Source organism: Euleptes europaea, chromosome 5 (genome assembly GCF_029931775.1).
Source record: "Euleptes europaea isolate rEulEur1 chromosome 5, rEulEur1.hap1, whole genome shotgun sequence".
Lineage (NCBI taxonomy): Eukaryota > Metazoa > Chordata > Lepidosauria > Squamata > Sphaerodactylidae > Euleptes > Euleptes europaea.
Genome location: NC_079316.1, coordinates 75,269,589 through 75,297,010, shown reverse-complemented (window position 1 = coordinate 75,297,010; position 27,422 = coordinate 75,269,589). Strand labels below are relative to the sequence as shown.

Here is a 27,422-nt window from a genome sequence, read left to right as displayed (position 1 = left end):
GAGGTAGTTGTGAATTTCCTGCATTGTGCAGGGGGTTGGACCAGATGACCCTGGTGGCCCCTTCCAACTGTGATTCTGTTTCGTGCTTATTTTTGAAGGATGCATTTAAGACTAAAAAATACCTCCATACCCAGTATTGTTTAGGATTTCTATTATTTGCTTGCTGAAGCCACACTTCGCCGCCTGCAACAAGAAGAAAATACTGAGAATGATGCTTAATGTACGAGAAAACATGACAAGCGTCCAAAGTTAAGTTTTAGAATCTACGAACACCCTTTCCTTGAATCATTGGGATTTGAGGCACTCAGGCCTGCCAAACATCTCCCCAGACTCATTTTATTTCATTTGCCTTCGGGGTCAGAGTGAGCAAGAATTTGACCTCAATTATCCATTACCCATTTCTTCAGAGATGGCTGTCTGCTCACTGAGCGCTCAGCCTGGTTTACAGCAACCTCTCTATGTCATCCCAGAGCTGAGGGGAAGAACTTGCTGGTGTCTAGTATCCCAGCTGACGCTTCCTTGTTTCTTACCTGCTTATTCCCTTTCATAAACAGCATCACTGAAGCTTTATTTATCAACACTTTGAGTCTGGAACAAGAGAGAGAAAATACGATTAATTCAGCACTTAAAAACTTTGCATTTCCTTTTTTGCTGCTCACTACCTTCCAATTCAAAGCACCATCAAAAGTTGCACTTGTACATACGTACTTCAAAGAATGATACTTCTTGTAAAACTAATGGTTATTTATCATTACATAAGATTACCTTAAATGCATATTAAAGAAAAAGTATTCTGTAAAACTGAGATTTTTAACTACTAAGTTATATCCTAAAGTTACGAAAACTGACATTTGGTACAGTTAAGCACTGCATTAAGTTGCAAGAGTAGTAAACATCTTATAACAGCCCATTCCCAAGGGGGGGGGAACCTCTTAGGAGGTGGCCTGCCCCAGCCGCCAGCATAAGTGCATATAATCTCGAGATTACACGCATTTACACTGGCGGGGAGGGCAGCCCCGCCGGCGCCAAGCACCATGGAGCTGTTCCTCTCCCCTCCACCGACAACGGCGTAGAGACGCCGTGCCGGCGCAGGGGGGCATTCCGGGACAGGCCGGGGGGAGGAGCCGCCGGTTAGGCAGCTTCCTACCTCCTTTCGGCCACTTGCACCGGTGGCTAGAACAGCGTTGCTGCGCCTGTTGTTTTGCAGGCGCAGCCTCGCTGTTTTCAATGAGGCAAAAAGCCCCAGTTAAAGAAAAAAAAAGCCGTGAAACTCAGGAATGGGTTGTTAAGCAATGAAAAATAAAAACAATGATCAGATTTCAATTGAGAACATTCCTGTGCTTATCAAAAGGATGATTATTATTAACATAATAAAACTGCAGTCACATACCTACACATCATTAACAGGTCGACAAACCAATGCACAGTGTTACACTCAATTGAGAATGCTCCTGTGCTTATCAAAAGGATGATTATAACTAACATAATAATATTGCAGGCACCTACCTACACATTAGTAACAGGTCTAAAGAAGAGGGTCACAAACTCAATGCTCAGTGGTACACTCATTGGTACCCTCAAGCCCACTTAAAACCAATGGTCTTTAGTGGGCTTCTCTGTGTGCTGGAGCTTAATGTGATAAAGATCCTAACTTCCTTCTCCTCTTCAGAAGAACTCTTCTTCCTGTAGGAGTGCTTCTCCAACATACACAAATAAAATCTCATAGGCGAGGCAGAGCATAGGGAAGCCTGGGAAGTCCTTTTCCATTATTATGGCTGTGCTCACATGACTTCAGACCCTAGCTAATGATAACATCTTCTTGACTGTTCTGGTTCCCTCAAACCTTACAAAAGTTGCTCTATGATCCCAAGGCCACTTGATGGATTCCATAAACTTTTCAGAGTTTTCTAAATTTAAACTACTACCTTAAGCATTTTTTAATATGTCCCACAAGCAGTTGGATGTGTTTTTCTTTGGTACTAGAAGACTGGCTGCCTGCAATAGAGTAGCACGTCACTAACAGTTTTAGATTTTCACTATGCTGAGCACTGAGAAAGGGTTCCCATCAGCTTGCACTGACCACTGGCATCCCAAAATATCCTGAAGCAACTGAGTCACAGCAGTGTGCACCAAAGATAAAAACAAGTCATACTGCAAAGTTCTCCTTACCCAGGGGCCCTGTCAAATGATACAAAGCATACCAGGGGACACCAGCAGTTAGATTTGCAGGATCGATGTCCAAAAAGCACCTGATCACAGTCCATCCCCAGATTTATGAAGTACATAAAAGGTAAACTAGCAGACACAAGACTCCCCACAAAATTATGCCTAGTGGTGGTCAAGCTAGATGGCCATCTGTCAGCAATGCTGATTCTATGACCTTAGGCAGTTCATGAGAGGGAGGGCATATTGGTCATCTTCTGGGCATGGAGTAGGGGTCACAGGGTGTGTGTGGGGGAGATAGTTGTGAATTTCCTGCATTGTGCAGGGGGTTGGACTAGATGAACCTGGTGGTCCCTTCCAACTCTATGTTTCTATGATTCTAAGTAGCATCTCAGAGCTACAGTAATCCCACACTGCTAACACTGCAGAGTGAACACACACACCACAGATACCTTTTAATTCTTGAAATTCTAACTACTGGCATAACATGATATGCTACACACACACCCCTACACCTTAAAGAGGTTCTCTTTACAGATTTCATCAGCCCCAAACTCTCAGAAGCCCCATATCTATGAGGTACAGATATAGCTAATTATATGTTCATAGGCCAACCCTCTGGCACAAGGTGCAGCAGGGACCAAAGGGAGCTACCTGGTAGAACTGACAGTTAAGTGGAGAGGCGCAGAGGCTGCTGTGTCTGCCCAAAACCAATTAGTAAACACTGTCTGATTTGACTTAACCTCCACAGATTACTTACATAAGAACTTAAGAAAGGCTGTGCTGGATCAGACCAGGGCCCATCAAGTCCAGCAGCCTGTTCACACAGTGGCCAACCAAGTTCCTCTACGAAGCCCACAAACAAGATGACTGCAGGAGCATCCTGCCTGTGTTCCACAGCACCTAACATAACAGGCATGTTCCTCAGATACTGGAGAGAATTAATTGTGACTAATAGCCATGAATTTCAGTTCTTATATCCCTCCAACACTAGATATATGCTGCTCAAGATCAATTGATCAAGGAGCTTCTAAGGGATAAAAGAAAAGAAAGTAGCCATGGATAGCCCTCTCCTCCATGAACATGTCCACTCCCCTCAAAGTCTTCAAAGTTTGCAGCCATCACCACATCCTGGGGCAGGGAGTTTCACAATTTAACTATGCACTGTGTGAAGAAATACTTCCTTTTATCTATTTTGAATCTCTCACCCTCCAGCTTCAGCAGATGACCCCACGTTCTGGTATTATGAGAGAGGGAGAAAAGCTTCTCCCTGTCCACGTTCTCCATACCATGCATAATTTTATAGACCTCTATCGTTTTGGTTGCTCTTTTCTGCACCTTCTCAAGCTCTGCAATATCCTTTTTTAGGTGTGGTGACCAGGACCATACATAGTATTCCAAGTGTGGCCTCACCATAGATTTGTACACGAATAGTAATAATAATAATAATAATTTATTTATGGCTATTTGCCAGATAAAACAGGGACAGACCTTGCAAAGAGTGAATTTACAAACCAAGACTAATCTCAATATAAAATACCAGGTTATACATTTTCCAAATTAGATTGGGGAAATACTCTGAGGTGACGTTCCTTAAGTACAACCGAGCAATATTTAGCCACCTGAGAGGTAATTGGGGAATTATCACCCAACAAAAACCTTTTTGTCCAATCACCCTCTCCTCCAGCGCCCATTTTCCCAATGAGGAGTTCAACCATTTTGGAACGGGCTGTCTTGTATAAAGGACATCTGGAAAAGACATGTTCAATAATCTCCAGTTCCTCTGAGTAACAGAAGCAGAAAAAGGATAGTACGACAGCAGCAGTTTTATTCCCTATTCCTTGTCTAATTATGGCCACCATGGAATTTGCCTTTTTCACAGCAGCTGCATTTTGGGTTGACATCTTCATTAAGCTATCCACTACCACCCCAAGATCCCTTTCTTGGTCTGTCACTGCCAGCACAGATCTCATCAGTGCTTATGTGAAGTTGGCTAACTGGCCTGTAATTTCCTGGGTTCCCACAGAACCTTTTTTAAAATAAATGGGTGTTACATTGGCCATTCTCCAGTCCTCTGGTACAGAGGTTGATCTAAGGGACAAGTTACACATCATTGTTAGCAATTTGCCATTTGAGTTCTTGAAGAACTCTAGGATGAATACTGTCTGGTTCCTGTGACTTGTTAGTTTGCAGTTTGTCTAGACATTCTAGGACTTCCTGCCTTATTACCACTATTTGCCCCAGTTCCTCATTCTCCCCTCCCCAAAAGGTATCTTGCACAGTTTTATTTACTATGCCCACCAAACCTCTGAATACCAGCGCTAGAAGGCAATATAAGGATAAGGCCTTGGCCCCTGTGCTGTTTGCTGTACCTCCAGGATAACTGGTTGGCCACTATGCAAAACAAGATGCTTGACTAGATGGACCACTGGTCCGATCTAGCAGAACTTCTCTTATGTTCGCAGAAGCTTAACACAGCAGTCATTTCAATTTTCAAAAGCTCATTAATAGGATACATGCCATTTCCTTCATGGTAACAAACCAACAGAAGATAAAATACACCATACCTGTCCTCCAATTTGTGTGCCTTGGGACAAATGGTATCCAGTTCTCCTGAAGCCTCCAGTTCCTGAAAATAAGTTATTTTGAGTTCACAAAGGACACGTGCTGTTTTATAAAATAAAACTGATAGTGTTTTTAATGCAGATTTAGCATTTTCTGACCTTGACAATATCCAGCCCACCTATAAGTTCTCCAGCCACATATAACTGTGGATAAGTAGGCCAGCTGGAATAGATTTTCAGTCCTTGACGTACTTCTTCATCAGAAAAGATATCGAAGCTGCTAAACACAATGTTATTCTTGTTAAGAATCTCCACTATTTGTCTGCTGAAACCTGGAGGCAGAAAATAAGAAAGGCACATGCTTGAATAAGGCTGTACCAACCTTTCACCAAGGAAGTGCCCCAGCATTAATATAAGCATAGCTTATATTAATGACATGAAAACAATCTAAAACAAGATTACTTACAGATGATCACACCTTTCCAATTCATCTATCTCAGGAATAAACACCCCTTAGGGTGACCTGCCTTTTAATGTAACAGTTTTAGATAGCAACTCAATTTGACAACTGAATTTACATTTTTGCCATTCTCCAATGTAATGCGGTTTGTAAATGGGATAACTGACTTGAGCTTGGTATTTAACTCTGACCAGAAAATATTTTACTCTAACTAGGATTTAATGTATCTGTGCAAGCATGGAATAGGATCCTAACAACAAGTGTTGGCTTCCCAAGAATCTTACCTGGCATTTTTAAGTTCTCTCCTAGTTGCCAAGACAAATGTATGAGAGACAGGCAGAGATCCAAACTAACAAAATCACATCATGCACACCATTCTTTCAGATCATAATTTATCATTTAAAAACAATCCAATTTCTGATTATTATTTCTCCTCCACAGCAACAGATCAGGCCCACAACACCAAATGATTCCTGAATTTCCATTTCAGGAAAATCTATTCCTAAAGACATCTAGCTGGAATTAAGCCCAAGAAATGTTACGAGTATTTACTTCTAAATAAAATGTGCTTAGGATTGCATCCAACAAATCAAACTTGTTAACCACAGTGGACCATTTTTTGAAGCACTGCTTGCCACAAATACGCAAGGCTACCCATCTCCTTATGTGCAAGGAGGCCCACTTGTACAAGGTTCATTAAAAGAAAACTGCAAGGATCAATTCCCATACCCCTTGAAAAAGAACCCCACATCAATACCTTTATAATCAAATATGTTTAAACCGATAACCTAGATAATATTGGTCCTGTATTGTATTACAGTTCTTGTAAAAAAAAAAATCTTCCTTAGCTAACAAAATAGCTTATCAAAGTAGCTTTGTCAGTTATTTAAAAAAAATTGTAACCCATGTTCAAAAGGTTCCAAAAACTAGAGTTTTAAATGACAGATTTTAAAAGTTTAAGAAGTGTACACAGAAAAGAACCTTTACACAATCTCTGCCTGGCAAACACATCCATTATACTTTTGATTTGTACTATAGCTTAAGGTCTCCAAATCTGCATTTTTGAGCCATGAGCAACTAACATTTATTTATCCAGCTAGGCTGCTTTTCTTCCCTCAACTGAAGCATTAAGTTCTTGTACAGCCTGGAGTGAAACAAGAATCCTGAATTTTTTCCCCCTCCATTCATCTGGGGAGTTCATTAGTAAACAGCTACGGGCTGATTGCTGATGGTTATTCTGCTGCCAATATATTAACTCCTTTCTACTGTAAAAGGCTGAGAGAGAACGCTTCATTTTAGCTGTAGGCAACTCCATGCAGACGAGAAAGATTGATTGGTGGGGTTTCATTTGTAAGGGTTAAAGTAGCATGCTGGAAAATGTTATGCTTAGGGATAAAGTGGCAACACTGCTTTATTCCCGTAGCAAAGAAAGATTTAGGCTGACTTTCTGAACCAGCCACAGTCAAAGCAATACAAAACCTCATGAAAGCGGGAGCGAAGTGAACACATGTGAACATACAGGCCACAGTACGAGCAAAACGGATGCTGCTCTGGCTAGCAACAGAAAGCCACGTACAGGTATAATTATAATACTAATGATGTAGGCAAGTAACAAGCCTGTGAACACAGAGCCAAGGGGATAGACCCCATTTAACACTATTACGAATTGGCTTTCCATAGGAAAGCCTAAAACACAGAACTTAACAAGGATTGCTGATTCCATACCAAGATCCAATTACGCTTGGTTACAATTGCCAATCTGTTATTAGTATGAAAATCAGTCTGGACACAATCCATCAGCAACTTGTCCATCACAAGGGTTTTTTCGCTTGCTAGAAGCTCTGCCTTACCCTTGGCGATCCTAGAAGGCAGATTTAGAAGATTACCAGGATCAGAATGGGGATGTCCCTGCCAAGTCGGATGAAGTTGAATCTACTGCACACGTCTTTTTCAGGTGCTTGTTCTATCAGAAAGTCCAAGACAAACTAATTTCCCCTCTCCTTAATCCAATAAAGGATAGCTCCGAGGAAGGGAGACTGAGGAGTCTCCTATGGGAAGGATCAGACCAGAGGGTGAAGCAAGTAGCTAAATTCTGTGCCGCAATATATAAGATCCGTCAGACAAAGCTGGGGCTTGGTAACTTAAAATAGAAATGTTTTACTTATTCGAGGTCTGTTTAAATCATATAAACTGTTTATGAATTGTATATCCTATAATTTTAGTTACTGTATATTCTCCAATTTTAATTCTGTAACTGATATGTTTGTAATGACATTTGCCGTATTAATAAATGAATTTACAACTTGTCCATCACAACCTACATTGTGCCGGAACTCTCTATCGCCCTTTGCCTGAGCCCGGAGCTGCCGTTGCCAGCGCAGATGCCCTGAAGGGGCCGGACCTCACTGAAAGAGCTCAGGAAGCAAAGAGAATCGAGGCAGCCGCTCTCCCAGCCAGGCTACAGTTAACCCCCTTCGGTTCCTACTGAAGTCACCTTTTGTGGTCTCCCTGCAGGGACCGACCAAATGTGGACGTCGTTGTGGTTAAAACAGGTAAGAACTGAGGCACAGGAATGAAATGTACTGAATGGTAAGGGGCTCCTGGTTAACACACAGCCCAGCCAAGGGTAATTTTTCTGGAGTACATCTAGAAAAAACATATGCCAAGGGTAAAAAAAAAATACATCTAACAAAATCCACCTATTCCTAGAAGATTGGAGGTTAGGATAACAACTTTTCCTCAAACTTACTGTTTCAAACTCGTTCTAATAGAATACAGAAATCACACCTGGTGCAACCCATTACTCACCCAAGCAATTATTTTGCGTTAAGTAGAGGACCAAATTGAAGAGCTGCCCACCCTAAGGTGTGGCCTTGCCACCTCTCTCTGGTTAGCATACGTTGATGCCATTTTGTGGAGGGAGGACATACAGTTCTGGTTCTCCCTCTTGCAGAAAGCAGAGCACGCACGCTTGACACTGCATGTGCAACCATCATCACTTAACGGGCAGTAACTTAGCACAATGCTGTCATGTGTGTTTAACCACCCTTTCACAGGAAGACTTGCACATGTGCAAAACGATAATGCTCCCTCTGTCAGATTCAAAGCCACAAACTTTAAATCTAAAGTTCTTGCTCACTCCAGCTTTACAACACAGCCCTACATGTGCTTTCGATAACTGTTCTACAACGCACAGAGAAGTCTTTCCATCTGAGATTTTTTTAAAACCAGCCTAACTGTACTCTTGTTTACTTTTTCTGCAGACAATGCAATCGACAATAAAACAGGCTGTCCTTGTTTAGACCTCACAAACCTGGAAATGACTACAAAATGGATTACTAGGGCCAAAGAACCAATTTGTCTCTTGATCGGTATTGCTTATATTCAATGCACTCATTAATTACAGTAGACCCTCACTGTTTGTGAATTCATGATCTCAGTTATTCAGTCTGATCGCATGATGTCTCCGGCCCGTTTTTGCTCGTATTGTGCCATCATTGTAACCACTGTATCATCAAATCTTGAGTGAAATCGGAGCATTGTTTACTCACCGTGAATGCTCCTTCTCTCCTGAGGCGAAGGCGTCTTGATTTGCGGGTTATTTCCTTCCATCATCTGGATAGGAAGGACTAAGATCTTTTGACTTCCCTTGGTGGGAAATAGCCTGCCAAATCTCAGTAACAGTCTTGCTAAGCTATTAAAAACAGGAATGAAGCTCCTTCGATGAATAACATGTATAACAAACAGCTTGACAACTCCCACACAGGAAACAAACATGAGAAACCAAGAATTAAGCTCTGATTAACCCTTTTAACAACTGTGCTGGGCGGGCAAGACGCCTTCGCCTCAGGAGAGAAGGAGCATTCACGGTGAGTAAACAATACTCCGTTCTCCTACTGAGGCACCGGCGTCTTGATTTGCGGGACCTCCAAGAGCTCCCAAAAGGGCGGGAAGTGTAACCTATTCCACCACATGCTGCAGAACCCTGAGACCAAAGGCCGCCTGGGCTAATGCCCAGGTATTTACCCTATAATGTTTAATAAAGGTCGATACCGACGCCCAGGTAGCGGCTCTGCAAATTTCCTCTACAGGCGCTTGATGATCAAAAGCCGCAGAGGTGGCAGCACTGCGCAAGGAGTGCGCTGTGACACCCTCTGGCGCGGGGGTTCCCGTGGCCTTATCAGCTTGCAGAATGCACAGCCTGAGGGTGCGGCTGACAGCCGCCGCTGACATCCTCATGCCCTTTCTAGGATTGCTAATGCCTATGAACATGTAGTCCGATTGACGTTATGTCCGCAGTTCTATCTATAAATATACGTAGAGCCCTACGTACGTCAAGGGTATGCCATGCCCCTTCTTTTTTACCTGAAGGCTGCGGGCAAAAGGAAGGTAAGTTCAATTCTTGTGCTCGATGAAATGGAGAATTTACCTTTGGGGAGAAGGTAGGATCTGGGATCAAGACTACCTTGTCCTTATGGAATGTACAGAGACCCTTGCGTATGGACAAGGCTCTGATTTCTGACACCCATCTAGTGGATGTGATTGAAATAAAAAATAAAACCTTCATCCTAAGGGACTTCAAGGCGAAGTACGAAGTGGCTCGAAGGGAGCCTTTGTGAGGGCGTTCAGTACCAAATTAAGATTCCACGATGGAAATCTATGAGAGACTGGTGGCTGCGTCTGAGTGACACCCTTTAGAAAGGCGAGTATATGTTGGTGCCTGGACGTGGGAACCCCCTCTAGCTCTGGAACAACTGTGGACAGAGCTGCTAACTGTCTCCTTAAGGTGGAAGCGGAAAGCTTAAGCTTCACGCCCTCCTGCAAAAACTCCAGAATATTGTGTATGCCTGGGTGAAAGGGATCTACCTTCTTACGTTTGGCCCACCGGACAAAAGCTTTCTACGATGTATTATAGATACGCCTCGTAGAAGGCCTACGTGCCTCTAGGATGGTATCCATGACTCCTAATGAGTATCCCCTATCTAATAGGGCTCCCCTCTCAAGCGCCAGGCGGTCAAAGAGAACCAATGAGGATCTGCGTGAACTAGATGACCCTGGCATAGGGTACCCCACCAGGTCGGAATTGGCCACGGATCGTGACACGACATCTGGCGTAGGGTCGCAAACCATGGTCGACAGGGCCAGAATGGGGCCACTAGGATAACTACGGCCCTCTCCTGCCTGATTTTCCTTAATACCTTGGGCAGAATGGGTAGGGAAGGAAAGGCGTAAAGCAGCCCTCGAGGCCAAGGGCTCAGAAGGGTGTCTATGCCCTCCGCCGCCGGATGGTAATACTTGGAGAAAAACCTGTTTACTTTGCAGTTTTCTGCGGAGGCGAATAAGTCGACTAAGGGAACTCCGAAAACGGTTGTAACTTGACAGAAAGCCGTATGGTCTAAGGACCATTCTCCTTCGTCTGCGAACTGCCGGCTTAGGTTGTCTGCCTGCACATTTAAGGTTCCCCTGATGTGCTCCGCCCGAATGGACTGAAGATTGGTTTGTGCCCAGGTAAAAATCTGCACCGCTTCCCGATGAAGGGAAGAGGACCGGGACCACCGCCCCCTGCTTGTTGAGATAAGCCTTTGTTACAATATTGTCTGTTCTTATTAAGACATGCAACCCCTTGAGGAGGGGGGCAAAGGCTCGTAAAGCTAGCCTTACCGCTTTTAACTCCAAAATGTTGATATGCAGGGACGTCTCTTCCGTGGACCACCTGCCCTGGGTAGAGTGAGACAAAAGAGTAGCACCCCAACCCTGAAGGCTGGCATCCATGATCACCTGAGTGGGCTCCTCGTGTATGTAAAGTGTGTTCCTGGTTAGATTCCTTCGCTCTGACCACCATCGAAGGCTTCTCCATGTTTCCAACTGTCCCTCTTCCTGGCAATGTCCCCTTGAAAAGGCAGGATCTGCCATTGTAAAGGCCTGGAGTGGAAACGTGCCCACGGAACGATTGCTATACATGCAATCATTAGCCCTAGGAGATGCGCACGGAACATAAGTCTGGCCGTTCTGGATCTGGCTGCGGAAGATGCGGCGTCCATCAACTTCTGAATGCGCTCCTGGGGTAGTGACAGGGCAATCTGAACTGTATCTATGTGAACCCCTAAATGAATCATTGACTGTGAGGGAGACAGAGAACTCTTGGGAAAATTTATTAGATAACCATGTTCCTGCAGAACCTATATCACTCTCGCTGTGTGCTGTCTGGATTGCCGCTCCAACCTTGCACAGATCAGGATGTCGTCCAGGTACGGATGTACCTGGATTCCCTCCTGTCTGAGCGTGGCTATGAGTGTTACTAGGATCTTGGTGAAAACCCTCGGGCGGGGGCTAACCCAAAAGGGAGGGCCCTGAACTTGAAATGTGCCTGTCTGAAAGTGAAACGCAGGAAGCGTCTGTGTGAACTGTGTATAGGCACGTGTAAGTAAGCCTCTGTCAGGTCCACCGCCATCATAAAGGTGCCTGGGAGTAGTGAATCCACAATTGATTTCACTGTTTCCATGCGAAAATGTCTTCAAGCCATCCGCCTGTTCAGATATTTTAAGTTCAGGATGGCTCTCTCTTTTTGAGGACTGTAAAAAATATGGAATAAACTCCCAGGCCCCTCTCAAGAGCTGGGACCGGTTCTATGGCCTTTATGGCCAGAAGATGTTGAATGGCCCTGAATGTTCTGTTGAGTTTCTCTACCTTGATAGGAACTGGAGATCGCAGGAATCAATCCTTTGGAAGGGTGGTGAATTCTAGAAGGTAGCCCTTGGTGACAATTTGGGATACCCAATGGTCCGGGCCTGAGGCAGCCCACCTGGAACTGAAAAACAGAAGCCTTTCCCCCACTGGAATCTGATCGGCGTCACTGGGGGTTTGGCTTTGGAAACTTGTCCCCTCTCTCCGAGCGGGACTGCTGACCCTGAGGCCTGGAGAACTTTCCTCCCCTCCGAAAGGGACGGGAAGAGTTCCAGGAACCCCTCCTGAAATCAGAGCGATATTTGCTCTGTGTTCTAGAGGCACGAAAGGACTGGTAAGACGGAGCCCGTGACTCTTTCTTGAATTACTTTGGTAGGACATGTTTTTTGACTTTAGTTTCCACTAAAATCTTGTCTAATTTGTCCCCAAACAGCCGGCCTTCCTGTATAGGATAAGCCATCAATGTAGTTTTGGCCTTGAAGTCCGCAGGCCAAGCCCTAAGCCACAGGGCCCTCCGCACTGAAGTCATGGAAGCCATGGATCGTGCTGTAAAAGACATGGTATCCAGTGATGCATCGGCCATCATAGTTACAGCGGCCTGAACCCTCTCTAAACCACCCACAATTCTGTGGTGCTCAGGGGGAACTAGCTGGATAAGCTTCTTCATCCAGAGGAACGACGCTCTTGCAAATATTGAAGTCGTAGCGCTAGCCTGGATAGCCAGGGCCGCATTTTCATGTGCTTTTCTGGTGAGACTCTCAGACTTCCTATCCAATTGATCTCAGAGATCCCAAACCGTCCTCAGGTACTAGGCCTGGGGCTTGTAAGTCTACCACAGGTGCATCCACCAGTGGGACCGTCAGAAGGTTCATTGAATGTGGGGCGAGAGTATATAACTTTTTGATAGAGGGGGAAGTCTGTCTATTGGAGGCTGGGTTGTTCCACTCCTCCTGAATGGCTCTTAGAAAGAACTCAGGGAATGGGACCAAATTATGTATCGCCTTCTTGCGTGGAAAGCACTCTGCTACTCAGTTTCAAGCTAGGCTTGGCAACGTCTGACTCAGCTGAGTCCTCATTAAGGTCCAAGGCCAAAATGGCCTTTGCTAAAAGGGATTGATAATCCTCTCCTTTAAAGAGCCGGAACTGAAGCTCTTCGCCAAGAACCCCCTCATCGGAATCGAATTCTCCCTCTTCTTTTTCCTCTTCAGAGTCGAGGGAAGAGGCTTGAGAACTGGTGCCAGGGAAGCTATGTTCCTGCTCCACATTCTGGGATTTTAATGCCGCCTTTGTGGGCCACTGTGCACTGGTCGAAGCCCCCCCTCCCTGCGTAGATTGAGATCTATTTGAGGAGGAGGTAGGTGACTCAACCCTTCCCTGCCCAGCACAAGGTTGAGTTCGCATTTGGTGGGCATGAAAAGCCTGCCAGATGATGGAAGGAAATAACCCACAAATCAAGACGCCGGAGCCTCAGTAGGAGAATGGGCTGTTTGGGGAGGCAGAAGAAACCTGTTCCCTAGTATTGCCACCATTTGCTATGATCCCAGGAACAGATATCCCCACAAAGGATAAGGGTCTACTGTACAGCCATTTGCAGAAAAATAATGAAAAGCCTGGATATAAGGATCAAAAATACAAAACAGTCTTCTGACGACAATACTGAACTGATGCCAAGAATCAAACATTCTTTATAGTACTATCCAAATATTCACCGAGTCCTTGAACAAAAGACTACACTTTAAGTTATTTGGTAGAAAAACCTTTTTCCCCTATCCAAGATATGTATAGAACACCAGGGAAAGGGAGGTGATGAAATTCTAGTGGCTTGAGGTAGGTGGGTAGGTTCTGGAGGCAAATCACTATCTCATTAACCTTGAGAAACGGGTGGGCTGGATGCCTTCTAGCAGAGGAACCTCACTGATGAGTGTTGAATTTGAAAGGGTGACTGTCCCTCCATTTGGGGAGGGGCCGTGGCTCAGTGGTAGAGCCTCTGATTGGCATGCAGAAGGTCCCAGGTTCAATCCCCAGCATCTCCAGTTAAAGTGACTAGGCAAGGAGGTGATGTGAAAGACCTCCTGAGACCCTGGAGAGCCGCTGCCGGTCTGAGTAGACAATACTGACTTTGATGGACCAAGGGTCTGATTCAGTATAGGGCAGCTTCATGTGTTCATTTGTCCCATCTTTCAAACCTGAAGAGCTGCTATTTTGTTTTAATGATCCCCCCACCCCGTGGGGTTTTGTAAAGCTTGTATGTTCTGTTCGGGTTTCCCCACCCCCTTTTTATACAGTGAGGGGTCCGCAGATTCTCACACGTGGCAACAAGCTGTATTCACAATGTGCAAGGGTTTCTGATGAAGGGAATCAAAAGCTCATCCTACCCCCAAAAAAATCGTGTTGGTCTCTAAGGTGGTACTGGACTGAAGTCTAGCTGTAAGGGTTTCTGTACACTAAGCTGTAGAACTTTTCAGTGCGGAGTTAGAGGTCATCCAAGATACAGTTTAGAAGTGGAGTTCAAATTGAGAAAGTCTGCAGAACGCTGCTCTGGCTCAAAGCAGTCCTAAATCTTGGCTCATTCATGCAACACGTCTATGTCGACATGGACGGCCTTGGGAATTTAGATACCTTTGACAGGGTATTTACACTAACCCTAGCTAACCCCACCAGGACTCAACCGCAAAGGCCTGCTGTTTCCTCACATCACATACGTCTTTCCTTGAGCTTAGCAAAATGGCAGGCCAGACCGCAGCCCAGCAAGCCAGAGCTAAAGCAATCAAGCAAGAGGGGGGAAGCAGAAGCGTGACAGCTAAAATGTGCGTTCAGGTAGCCAGGACAAAGAGCCCATTCATCTCAGTGTCGCCAAGAACACCATCTCAGCAGCTCTGAACCATGAGGAAACCAGGCAGGAAAACTCAGTGGGTCCCGTACAGGGTTTTTTTTCCCTTTGTGAAGCAGCCCTACTGTATTAAACAGAAATGCAAAGCGTTCCTTACCACAACGGGGCTCCTGAGGCGTTCCCTTCATAAATAACATGCAAGGGGCAGCACTGATCAGTTTCTTGAGTCGTGTGTTGAGGTCCTCTTTAGCCCCGTCGTTAGAACCAGGTGGAGTAGATGAGCTGGTGGCGTGGCGCTGAACTTTCTTGGTCAGCTCAGGGGCATGAGCGCCATCTAACCGATCGATCTTTTGGGAATTCTACCGACAGAGAACAGCAAATCTAGTAAGCGTGACTGCCTTTTGAAAAATACCAGATGCTGAAATTTCCCTCCATCTCACCCAAAACATCCTTATGCAGGATGTGAAGTGAAGCCAGATCAAATTCTCTAAGCGTTTTCATTGCGTTTTCAATCAGGCTTATTTTTTTAAAAAAAGGAAATGTGAACACAGTACTAATGTGTAGTGCTTTAGTTATCCCAAGCTCTATTTGTAGTGAACTGAATTCTATTGCAAGTCGTTCTGTTAGTAACAGAATGACCCACAAAAGCTTTTTGGACGGTTTAACATAAATTGAGGTAACAAAACAGTTTATATTTCCCATCAAAACACTTGTGAGTTTCAGCACAAAGGAGTCGCCTCACACATTTTAAACTAAGCCCCAACCCCACGTATAATGATAAGACATTCAAAAGTCCTAGCAATTCCAAATAAATTGTCCCTCCCCCAAAAAAAGTTTCCCTTAAACTTACCTTAAAAAACAAGAATGTTGGAACAGAAGTAATTTCATATTTCTCAGATACTTCAGGAACGGCTTCAGCTTCCAGCTTAAAAAAAAAGGCATAAAATATGGTATTATTTTCATATTCTTATTTATGGCTTAGACTGTGCTGGCTGATCTTGTCTACACTGTTTCTTTTTAGCCCATGTTAAATGTTTTAAAAGGATTTCGGTGCAAAAGTTTGTGACATATTTGCATTTAAATGAAACTCACAGGGCAGGCTTGTCATCCACTGAGCCGGCAGTGTCAAAACAGGTTCAGAGGTTTTTATTTTGTTGCACATTTCAAAAGATGCCTGGAGGCTGTGAATAAAATTTTTTGGTGCACTAGTGACCTAGTAAATTTTCAATCATATGCAGCTACTACTATATTGAAATCCATAAATCACTGACCCCAGTTATGTCATGATTACAGTGCTTATTTTCTGCCCACAGCAATCCTTGCTGTTTGCTCTATTGACTAATTTCAAGAGGCAGTACATCATGACTGACATTTGCAGCCTTCTGCAAATTATGAAGTAAAAAAAGGGAGTATTTCTTCAATAAACTATTGATGCCAGCTAAATTTTAGCTTTTAACTCCTGCAAGGCTGCTAGATATTAATATACCACTGAGTGAGACGCCTGAACAGATAATCAGACACGAAATGACAGAAAACGCAAACACATTTTCATGCTCGCACATAAAACGGTCAGGCACGGGCTCCGTTCACACGACATGCCACGGCGTGGTGTAGTATTACATGAGCCACACCTCCGGCTCACACAACTCCCTCCCTCCCCTTGCTGTAATTCTCCTGCCTTGTTTGGACGGCAAACGCAAACCATGGCTTGCCATCCCAACTGAAATGGCCAACAGCAGCTTGCTTAAAATGGGGAAGGAACTGTACGGCATGATGGAAAATACAGGAAAGAGCACAAGAGAGCAAGGTTCAGTCACATAACAACTCATGGCCGGCATTACGTCGACATCCCATGCTCATTCAAATGCGTGAACTGCCAATGACAAGGCTGAATGGTTGGGAGAAGAGAAGATAAACAAGGATAGTTCCATTAAGCAAACTGATTTCAATCAGAAACAAGCAGTGGCCCAAAACGGAGAATGACAACATGAATATGTTAATGCCGATAGCCCAAATAGGCTTCATGCATATAAAGATAGGTATTTTACCCCACTTTTCAGATTATCACACTAAAGCAGTGGCTCGCAGACTATGGATGGGGGCCCAAAAGTGGTTTGCGACTTTCTGGCAAGTTGATTACAAGACCAAGAGGAAGAAGAAAGAGCATGGTGTGCTCGGAGAAAGGGCTCAATGGATATTTTAATGCGTAACATGTGAAACAGTCACACAATATAGCCTCCTCGCTAATGCTGTATCTTTAAATGTAAACATGAAAAACAAAATATAAACTGGTTTACTGTTAACTGGGGAGAGGGGGCAATAGTACAGAAATACGCTGCAAATCGATCCTGAAATGTACAGAGCGTTTAGAAGGGGGTTCCACCTCGAGATGTTTGAAAACCGCTACATGGCCTGTCAACATTTACTGGAATACCCAAGTACCCAAAACATTCACAAAATACATCTGTCAACATTAGGGTTGCCAACCTCAGGGTACTAGTTGGAGATCTGCTAATACAACTGATCTCCAGCAGATAGAGATCAATTCACCTGGAGAAAATGGCCACTTTGGCAATTAGACTCTATGGCATTGAAGTCCCTCCCCTCTCCAAACCCCACCCACCTCAGGCTCCACCCCAAAAGCCTCCTGCCAGTGGCGAAGAGGGACCTGGCAACCCTAGTCAACATTCACATGTTAAAACCGCCGGAACCTAAGCAAATGTAATTTTTATATACTGAACTATACAAGCATGTGACACATGAAAACATGAAGCTAACAGGAAGGCAGGGAAAGGCACTCAAGAGATCATTGCAAATAACCTTTAACATAAGATGACTGGCAGTCCATTCTGATGCAGTTATTCAAGTCCAAACCCACTGAAATCTATGGGCTTGGAATGGAGTAACTCTACACAGAATCGCACTACAAATTTGCTGACAACTCCTTACAACTGATTTGAAAGCTCCCCTATGCCGACATGCCAGGATTTCGAGGTTGTTTTATTTGGAAAGGTTTTCTGTGGCACTTTGGTTTAGTCTTGGGTTTTTTATTGTGACTTTTGGTAGTGCTTCCCTGTATATTTCTACTGTTCCTTTGATGTTTTCCTTTAGGGCAATCCTTCTACAGAACTAAGACCAACCAGATTTCATTTGGGGGGGGGGGGGAAATAATGAAAGTCTCTTAACACAAGGAAAGCTTTCATGTCATTGAGAAGGCTGGTTGTTCTGAGGTGGCACAGCCCCTTCAGAGGACTATATTAGGCTGAATCAGCTCAATGAGTACAGCTAAAGAGATCCAATATGCTTTCTGTTTAACGTGACTAATGGTATATTTTCATATTTCATTTTTCTTTATAATAATTCATTCTAAGCCCCATCAGTTCTCTCTTAATCATTAGCATAAGTAGGCAAACAGATTAGATTTGATAATTAATTTTACTTGGCAGCACAGTGAAAGGCTTGAAGGATAATGTAACTTTCTGCTGTATATATCAGTTATTTGCAGAAACCTAATATATACCACTCAGCTATACATAGTGCTGTTATTATCCCAACTGCAGATCTGTACCGTACTATAAGTTATCTTGTATGATATTGCTGCACTCACACGTTTACTATTTGAATGTGCCTATTACATATTACAACACTGGGGTCCAATCTGGAGAGTGCAGAGTATAGTTTCCTCAATAGTATTGCATTCTCAATACCGAGAAGGCCCGAGTTCCCTCCTCTTATCAGCAAAGTTCGGCTCCCATTATTGTGACCACTAAGTAAGCACTGCTGAAAGAAACCGAACTTACTCCCAGTTAAACAGAATGAGGATTTAAGATTTATGGGTTTTAACTGAAAGCAAACCCCTACTTTAACTGACAATCCAACAAACCAGTTTCTTCAAGTCTGTCTCAACAGCTGAAATTTAATAATAAATAAATACATATTTGCCTAACCAACACCATCACTGTCTTGATTTAACAAATGCTTAGCACTTTTTAAAAAACAACAGTGCCACTATCCTCATCTCAAATCCTGGTATAAGAACAGATTTAAACTCAAAAGAAGACTGAATCTTCAAGAACATTAACATTCAGTAAGATCTGGCTAGTTATTCCAAGGCAATGCTTGGTATTAAGAGCCTTCCACATTTGCTTCTATCCTCAAAGCCGTGGGCCACAGTACCTACAGAGAGCCAGCATGGTGTAGTGGTTAAGAGCGGTGGTTTGGAGCGATGGACTCTGACCTGGAGAACAGGGTTTGATTCCCCACTCCTTCACATGAGCAGCAGGACACTAATCTGGTGAACCAGATTTGTTTCCCCACTCCTACACATGAAGCCAGCCGGGTGACCTTGGGATAGTCACATTTCTATTAAGAGCTCTCTTAGCCCCACCCACCTCACAAGGTGTCTGTTGTAGGGAGGGAAAGGGAAGGTGATTGTAAGCTGGTTTGAGTCTCCCTTAAGTGGTAGAGAAAGTCGGCATATAAAAACCAACTCTTTTTCTTCTATGTGCCCACAGACCTCTTGCCACCCCTTCCCGGAAATAGCACCTCCTGCCGCTGCACTTTGTATCAGGTGTCGTCCCCCACCCCCCATCATTTCCAGTCTCATGAGACCACTTTCTACTCTGCCCCTCCTTTGTCTGTTCTACCAGCTGGGCCCCATTTAGTTTCCAAAATTCCCTTCGAAGCCAATCTTGTCTCTGAACCTGGCAAAAGAGTCCAAACCCTCCTTCTGCTTTCCTTACATCAACCAATAGTCAACATTTCTGCCGACATTGCTGGCTGCAGACAGTTTTAGTTTGGTCTTCACATGGCAGCCTTAGAGATGAGAATTGGCATGGGAATTACAGTAGCTGGCAGTCCAACCCATCACACACAGAGAACTAGCCACACTGAAGAGCTTGTTTTGGTGGCTATGCTTGAGCTGCTGCAATATTCGAGGGCAGAACTGCACATTATGCACGATCCTGAGACATTTTCTCCCAGATATTTTAAAACAAAAAAATGTATGTACAATTAAGCCATTGTGACTAGAGCTGAAAGTGAAAAATCAGCCTAGAGAGAGAATAGTACATTTATTCTCAGGCTGTTTTATGTTGAAAGTCGGTGGGAGTGAGCTAAAAGATACTTAAAAAGAATAATCTGAAAGGTTAATCTGCACCATGTAAGTACAAATATTTTACCACAACCATTTCACCAACCCCACCTCCACATCTGCCATCCATATCACAGACTCTGCTCAAATAGGCCCAAAAGGAATTTTTGACTTGGAAAAGCTGTCCAAACATTAACTGTTGCACCGGTTAAGGTTCACCTTACAGTAATACAGATGCCAGCCTCCAGGTGGGACCTGGGGATCCCCTGGAATTACAGTTCACCTCCAGTCTACAGAGATCAGATCCCCTGAAGAAAATGGAGGCTTTGGAGGCTGGACTCTATGGCATTGTACCTCAATGAGGTCCCTGAACTCCTCAAAGCCCATTCCCAAATCTCCAGGAGTTTCCTAACCTGGATCTGGCAACCCTATCCTCTATCCCCCGCCAGTGGCCAGGGGAGACCTTGCAACCCTATACAGTAACCATCGCCTCAGCAACAGTTCCCAACATTTTCAATCCAGCACAATTCTAAAACCATAACATGCAAACTTTTCCTTTTCCCTCTCACATGCCTTGGTGATTTCTCCTCTCCCCATCCCCCAAGCCACCATTAAAAGCTGTTCCATTTTCCAGACCGACCTCAATCACTTCCTCGCCTAGCAGCAGCTTAAACTGAGGAAACGTGTGGACAGTCCTCCACCCACTGCCCCCTCAAACAGCTTTTCATTTCTATCTAATGCCCGTTCAATATCCCCTTTGGTCATGCTGCACTGCCAGTGGAAGCCTTTCTCCCATGTACAGGGCACTCAAGCACTGGAAATCCAACATAACAACAATAAAACAGTTGGAAGAAGGCCCGAGTTCCCTCCTCTCATCAGCAAAGTTCGGCTCCCATTGACTGCTATGCAAAAGGTTTATGAGGCAACTAGTTTCTGGACTGGTGAGCATTGACCCCAGCTCAACAGTGCCACCAATTAGTTCCTTTCATAGAAATCAATGGATGCAATTCACTTCTACATGAGAAAGTGAACATGGTTTTCCACACCAACAGGCGCTCTGCCAGTCCTCACAAATCTCAACATTTACAATCACCAAAGGCACTCCTACCACGTCAACCAATCAGAACGGGGTATTTGTTTGGAGAAGAAAAGACCTTCTGATATCAGGCACAGACTCAGCTCTTATTGCTATTTAAACTGAGAACAGGGAAGAGACAGCATCAATATGACACACACACACCCTTGATAGCGAAAATGTATCCTGCTTGCCCAGCTTCTGGTTTTAGGAAATGTTGAAAATCTGGGACAATGTGTTAAAATTGAATTTCCATCTTCCCCACCATTCATGCACATAGCCAGCAATCATGCTATACCACAACGTATTTTGACAAGCTAACTTACTTTCACGAATGTAACCCGTGGGTGTTCTTTTGACAATTCAGCCATGACATTGTTCATTTGAACACACTGAGGAGCCCATGGGGCCCAAAAGTGAACCACCACAAGAGACCTGTGACAAAAGAGGGAACACACAAAGGTTAGATACTGACAATATGATTGACAAATGTAAATAAAAGTAACTGAAATTGCAACAGTACCTATTGTTAAGGGATATCTAGCAATAGTCTAGGAAAGACCTTTCTCTGCCTGAGAGTTTGAAGCTGCAAACAGCAAGAGCAGACAGTTGAAGCAGATGGCAAATCAGTCTCTCCTCCAACTCTGTTGAATACACGAGCATTCAAAGTTGGAGAGCCCAATTCCATTAATTCATTGGGCTTCCATCCACATCCCTTTTAGTCACCAGAAAATCTGTGGAACCAGTTCAACCAGCCATTTTTCAAAAGACTATGTTCTGGAAGAGTGTCAGCCCAGCAGCTCCCTGGAAGAATACAGTAGAAGTTGTGAGCTGAACCAGTGCAATTACTTTATTCAGAGCGTGTTCACCAGAATGGCATAGTGGTTAAGAGTGGTCGTTTGGAGCGGTGGACTCTGATCTGGAGAACCGGGTTCGATTCCCCACTCCTCCACATGAGCAGCAGATGCTAATCTGGTGAACCGGATTGGTTTCCCCACTCCTACACATGAAGTCAGCTGGGTGACTTTGGGCTAGTCACAGTTCTATTAAGAGTTCTCTAAGCCCCACCTACCTCACAGGGTGTCTGTTGTGGGAAGGGAAGGTGATGGTAAGCCGGTTTGATTCTGCCTTAAGCGGTAGAGAAAGTCAGCATATAAAAAACCAACTCTTCTTCTTCTCTGTGATAGCCTTTGGCACTCCGCAACCACTCCCTCATGGTTGGATAATCAGTCATTAAGGTTTTATAGAGAAAGCTGGGAAATATGCTGAGTTTTGCTTTAAAAGTGGCAGAACATCTAGGAAGAAGAGAGAGTTCCAGGATGTTTGTTCTACTGAGGGTCTCTGAGTACAACTACCCTGATCTTAGCAAAACCTGATCTGACAGAGAATTACTCACAGTGCTAAGTCTCAGTGGGAACTCGTGTTTTTTAAATCACGAAGCTGCACATAAAGCACAACAGCATAGAATGCCATAGAGGGGGCACAGAAGCAACTTTCAGCAGAAATGCAGCATGAGAGGAAAAGGGTTAAGAGGTGTCTCTCCTCCTGTGCTGGTCTCCCGCTTTTATTTGCAGCCTCTACGCCATGTTGTTTAGAAAACGCTATTCCTTTTTCTCTGAAGTGCTATACGTTCATAAAAAAAAAATCTGTTTTTGAGGTCACCATAAAAATGAGAACAGATGTGTGTATACTTTTTAAAAATTGTATTTGAGCAAGGTCTGGCAATGTGTGGTGGTGGAAAGAGCCATCAAGTCACAGCTGACTTATGGTGACCCCATAGGGTTTTCAAGGCAAGAGAAGTTCAGGGGTGGTTTGCCCTTGCCTGTCTTCATGTGGGCTGAGAGCGTTCTGAGAGAACAGTGAGTGGACCAAGGTCACCCAGCATGTGGTGGAGTGGGGAATCGAATCCAGTTCTCCAATTAGAGTTAGCTGCTCTTAACCACTACACCACGCTGACTCTTGGCAACATAGGCAAACCAAATAATTCAGACAATTTAAAATAATTCTTTGCCCCACAGAAGTCAGTAGCAGAACTCTTACACATACTTTAGCTTTATGCTGTGTCCAACCACCCTTCCCTGAATGCAGAGCTGCTGCCAAGCATATTCCTAGTCTGTAAAACTTCCTCAGCAAGGTCAGCATGCGCAGCTCACCTCACTTACTCAACAAAAATCAGATCTAAAGAAATATCCAATGCAAGCATTTTAGCATACACACATTCAAGTTCACTTCTGTCTCAAGAGGATGCAGCCAGAGATCCGTAGGGAGCTACAGGACAGGACTTATGAAACATTTGATTATTATTTTTTCTGAACAGGCCTTAAGTTGCAGAAATTGGAATAGCAGTGTTAAAAACCACATTCTCCAATGTTCATACAACACAAGCTATTGTCTGGATGGGAATATTAATGTCATAGTTTAAATGTATAGACCTCAGTCATAGGCACTAAACACTGGCAATTGAAGCATCCCTTTAGAGAGAGCAGAGGTAAGGAGATGCTAAGAACTAACTTTGTGGGTTGCCGCACTTTGTATTCCCAGCGATGTTTTTTACAACATTTTCAAACTCTTAATACATCGCTTTAAAAGGGTTTTTGGATACCACAACTTATAAATGGTTGGAAGACACCTTCACAGCTAAAGGGGCCAAACAAAGTGTGAACAGTATTTTTTATAACGTTTTCAAACTCTTAATACATTGGTGGGAATACAAGTGCGGTAACCCCCTTTGGTTTGCTAGATGTCCCTTAGAAGAACAACCCTAGCTCCAAAGAACTACACTTATATACTCCTACATCTGTTAGAACTCTCCACACCAGTTTACCAAATCCCTAGAGTACAGAAACTGCTATCCCCAAATATGCCATTTATGAAAATGGGACGTATGCACTCAGAGAACAAACAAACAAAAAATGACTGGCAATCAAGATCAAGTCATGCTATAGTATTCCCTATTACTATGTATGGGTGTGAAAGTTGGACAATGAAAAAAGCTGACAGGAAGAAAGTGAATTTCTTTGAAATGTGGTGTTGTAAGAAATTTTTACAGATACCGGGGAGCACAAAAGACAAATAAGTGGGTTCTGGGTCAAATCAAGCCTGAACTCTCCCTAGAAGCCAAAATGACTAAACTATCATAGTTTGGGTCACTGGAAAAGACAATAATGCTAGGAAAAGTTGAAGGCAGCAGGAAAAGAGGAAGACCCAACATTTAGGGTTTCCAGCTTCGCGTTGGGAAATACCTGGAGTTTTGGGGGGTGGACCTCAATGCCATAGAGTCCAATTGTCAAAGTGGCCATTTTCTCCAGCGGAACTGATCTTGTTGCCTGGAGATCAGTTGTAACAGCGGGAGAGGGCTGGAGATCCGTTTGTAGAGCATCTGTTTGGCATGCAGAAGGTTCCAGGCTCAATCCCTGGCATCTCCAATTAAAGGGAGTAGGCAAGTAGGTGATGTGAAAGACATCCACCTGAGACCCTGGAGCCACTGCCAGTCTGAGTAGACAATACTGACTTTGACGGACCAAGGGTCTGATTAAGGATAAGGCAGCTTCATGTGTGAGATCTCCACCCACTACCTGGAGGCTGGCAACCTTGCCAACATGAGATGGATTGACTTTATAAAGGAAGCCACAGCCTCAGTCTGCAAGAGCTGAGCAAAGCTGTTAACAATAGGATGTTTTAGAGGACATTGATTCATAAAGTCACCATGAGTCAGAAGTGACTTGACAGCACTTAACACACACAATTAAGGACAGCTGATCTAGATAATCACAAAACGGCCACCTGACAGCAGTGTCTTATACTGTGCCCTGCATGACACAGTCCCTACATAGCAGAACCTAAGATTACATCTTTAAAAAAAAAAAATCCCAGCGAACATCCTCATACCTACATTAGGATTTTAATGGAATTGCTACAATGGCTTGGGTTAGACAGATTTGTTCCTGGGTAGACAGGGTTTTTCCACCTCAGGTACACTATACAAGTTATAGAACTTAGAAGGTACAGGGGTTCAACAGAACATCAAAGCAGTCAGAGAAAGTCAGAGCAATCCAAGAAAGGCATGACAGTAAAAGTAGGCACATCATACATTGTGGAAAACATCTAAGTATACACGTACAGGCACAAACCTACTTCTACACTACACAAAGCGGCAATTATCATTCCTTACACATTACTACCACTCCAATGATTTTAAAAGAGTTTCTTATTAGATTAGATATACAGCATTTTTCTCGCTTACATTTCAAATTACAGAGTTGTAGGGAAGCTCCCTCTCTATTTTCAGGAGAACGAGTCATTTTGAAAGGGAAGCCACCAGTTACATAAAGAAAATACTGTGGCAGAAAGCAGTAAGGAGCCCTAGACAAGGCCCTTATCTCTTCCTGCGGCTTAGGGGCCGCTCCATGGAAGCATGAACGTCTTGCGCTCCAGGGACAAAAAGAAGCATTCCCCAGAAGCGAGCTGCCTGGACTCATGCTTCACTGGCAAGCTGAACCCTAAGCATGTAGATTATTCACAGTGGGTAGCTGTGTTAGTCTGTCTGCAGTAGTAGAAAAGGGCAAGTGTCCAGTAGCACCTTAAAGACTAACAAAAATATTTTCTGGTAGGGTATGAGCTTTCGTGAGCCACAGCTCACTTCTTCAGATATAGCTAGAATGTGAATCCATCTGTCTTTAAGTAGAGGAGAGTGAATTCAGACAAGCATTAGTATGTAAATGCGAATAGCAGGCGTGATGGGATTAGGTGTGGTATGCAGAAGAGTCTGTGATGTCCAGGGGAGAGATGGGTGTGGAGAAATCAGAATTGGTAATGAGCCATGAATGCAAGATCTTTATGAATGCAAGGTCTCCCCTGGACATCACAGACTCTTCTGCATACCACACCTAATCCCATCACGCCTGCTATTCACATTTATATACTGTTAACATTTACATACTAATGCTTGTCTGAATTCACTCTCCTCTACTTAAAGACAGATGGATTCACATTCTAGCTACATCTGAAGAAGTGAGCTGTGGCTCACGAAAGCTCATACCCTACCAGAAAATATTTTTGTTAGTCTTTAAGGTGCTACTGGACTCTTGCCCTTTTCTACCACTGCAGACAGACTAACGCGGCGACCCACTGTGAATAACCATTAACATAAGATGACTGGCAGTCCATTCTGATGCAGTTATTCAAGCCCAAACCCACTGAAATCTACGGGCTTGGAATGGAGTAACTCTACACAGAACCGCACTACAAATTTGCTGACAACTCCTTACAACTGATTTGAAAGCTCCCCTATGCCGACATGCCAGGATTTCGAGGTTTGTTTTATTTGGAAAAGGTTTTCTGGGGCACTTTGGTTTAGTCTTTAAGGTGCTACTGGACTCTTGCCCTTTTCTACTACCTAAGCATGGAGATGGGAAGGGCACTAGACACTTAATTTGTATTTCACACATTCATAGACTTTGGGATCTGGAATAATAATAATAATAATAATAATAATAATAATAATAATAATAATAATAATACATCCCAGACAAACCCTGAGAATAGATTATCCTCCTCTAAAAAAAACGACTGCACCGCATGAACCCCACCCACACGAGCCAATGCAAAACTTAGACGCAGAGGCCGTTCCTTAATCATCCCAACGGCTGGGGGGGAGGGGGCCGGGAAGCAACGGCAGGCGGGCAACTCAACCCCGCGTTCAGCGCTCGTGTGCAGGCGGCGGCATCGGTGCGGCCTTGCCGACCTGCCCTGCTTTCCGAGGCCGGCTTCTCTCCTTTTCCCTTCCGTCACCCGCCCCCCTCGACCTGACCGATCTGCAGCGCAACGTACTTTCCCGGCTGCTGCAGCAGTTGCCGGAACCGGTCGGAGGACGCCGCTTCCACCACGGCCGCCGCCCCTCCCTCCTCGGCCGCCGCCATAGCTGCTGCGGATCCGCCTCACCGCGACCCAGCAGCGGCAGGGCGGGGCTAAGAGCGCCCTCTTCCCCCCTCCGCCCATCTCCGCCTCCAGGACGCCTCATTGCGCATGCTCACCTACGCCGACGTGTCTTCACGCCCGACGCCGTTTTCGAGAACGCGGGCTGAAATCTCGCGCGTGCGCGTTGGGTCCGGGGCGGGTGAGGCTTGGCGGCTGCGTTTCCGCCCGCAGTTCCCGCCTCTGGGGACGGAGCCTGTAACCCGACCTCGTTTCGTGGGATTCGCTCCCAGGTAAAACGCAGATAGCGGCAGACTGCAGTTCCTTGCGCGGGGGGTGGGGGGTCGTAAATCTCGTTGCTGGGGCTGCCTTCCGCGTTAGCATGCTTCGAGCCTGTCTTGGGAGTGGAGCGAAGCTTGATTGGTTTGCTAGTAAAGGAATTCTGCACGCTGCAAATCCAGATCTAAATTCCTTGCTGTGATAATTGGGAGTGTTTTCAAGAAAACAGTTTATTCTGGACGCTGCGACCCAGAGGCCCGAATGGGCAGAAGTCTCTGAGTCCCGATCGTGCTGAGGAAGGGATATTTATCCAAATTCAAGATATGACAACCCATCAACATTCAGGGTAAAGCTGATAGCAC

General features: G+C 44.5%; 1 protein-coding gene across 1 annotated transcript in view; it reads right to left on the bottom strand.

The window, feature by feature from the left end:
• The window catches only part of GLRX3 (glutaredoxin 3), a 31,933-nt gene extending 5,147 nt beyond the window's left edge, over nucleotides 1–26,786 (bottom strand). The window contains exons 1-8 of the mRNA XM_056849511.1: nucleotides 26,698–26,786; nucleotides 21,195–21,303; nucleotides 15,552–15,626; nucleotides 14,859–15,060; nucleotides 4,887–5,059; nucleotides 4,731–4,792; nucleotides 531–588; nucleotides 131–183 (exon numbers count right to left, since the gene is read on the bottom strand). Of these exons, the coding sequence (XP_056705489.1) occupies nucleotides 131–183; nucleotides 531–588; nucleotides 4,731–4,792; nucleotides 4,887–5,059; nucleotides 14,859–15,060; nucleotides 15,552–15,626; nucleotides 21,195–21,303; nucleotides 26,698–26,786 (821 nt within the window). The remainder of the gene's footprint in view (nucleotides 1–130; nucleotides 184–530; nucleotides 589–4,730; nucleotides 4,793–4,886; nucleotides 5,060–14,858; nucleotides 15,061–15,551; nucleotides 15,627–21,194; nucleotides 21,304–26,697) is intronic.
• Nucleotides 26,787–27,422: the final 636 nt, after the last annotated feature.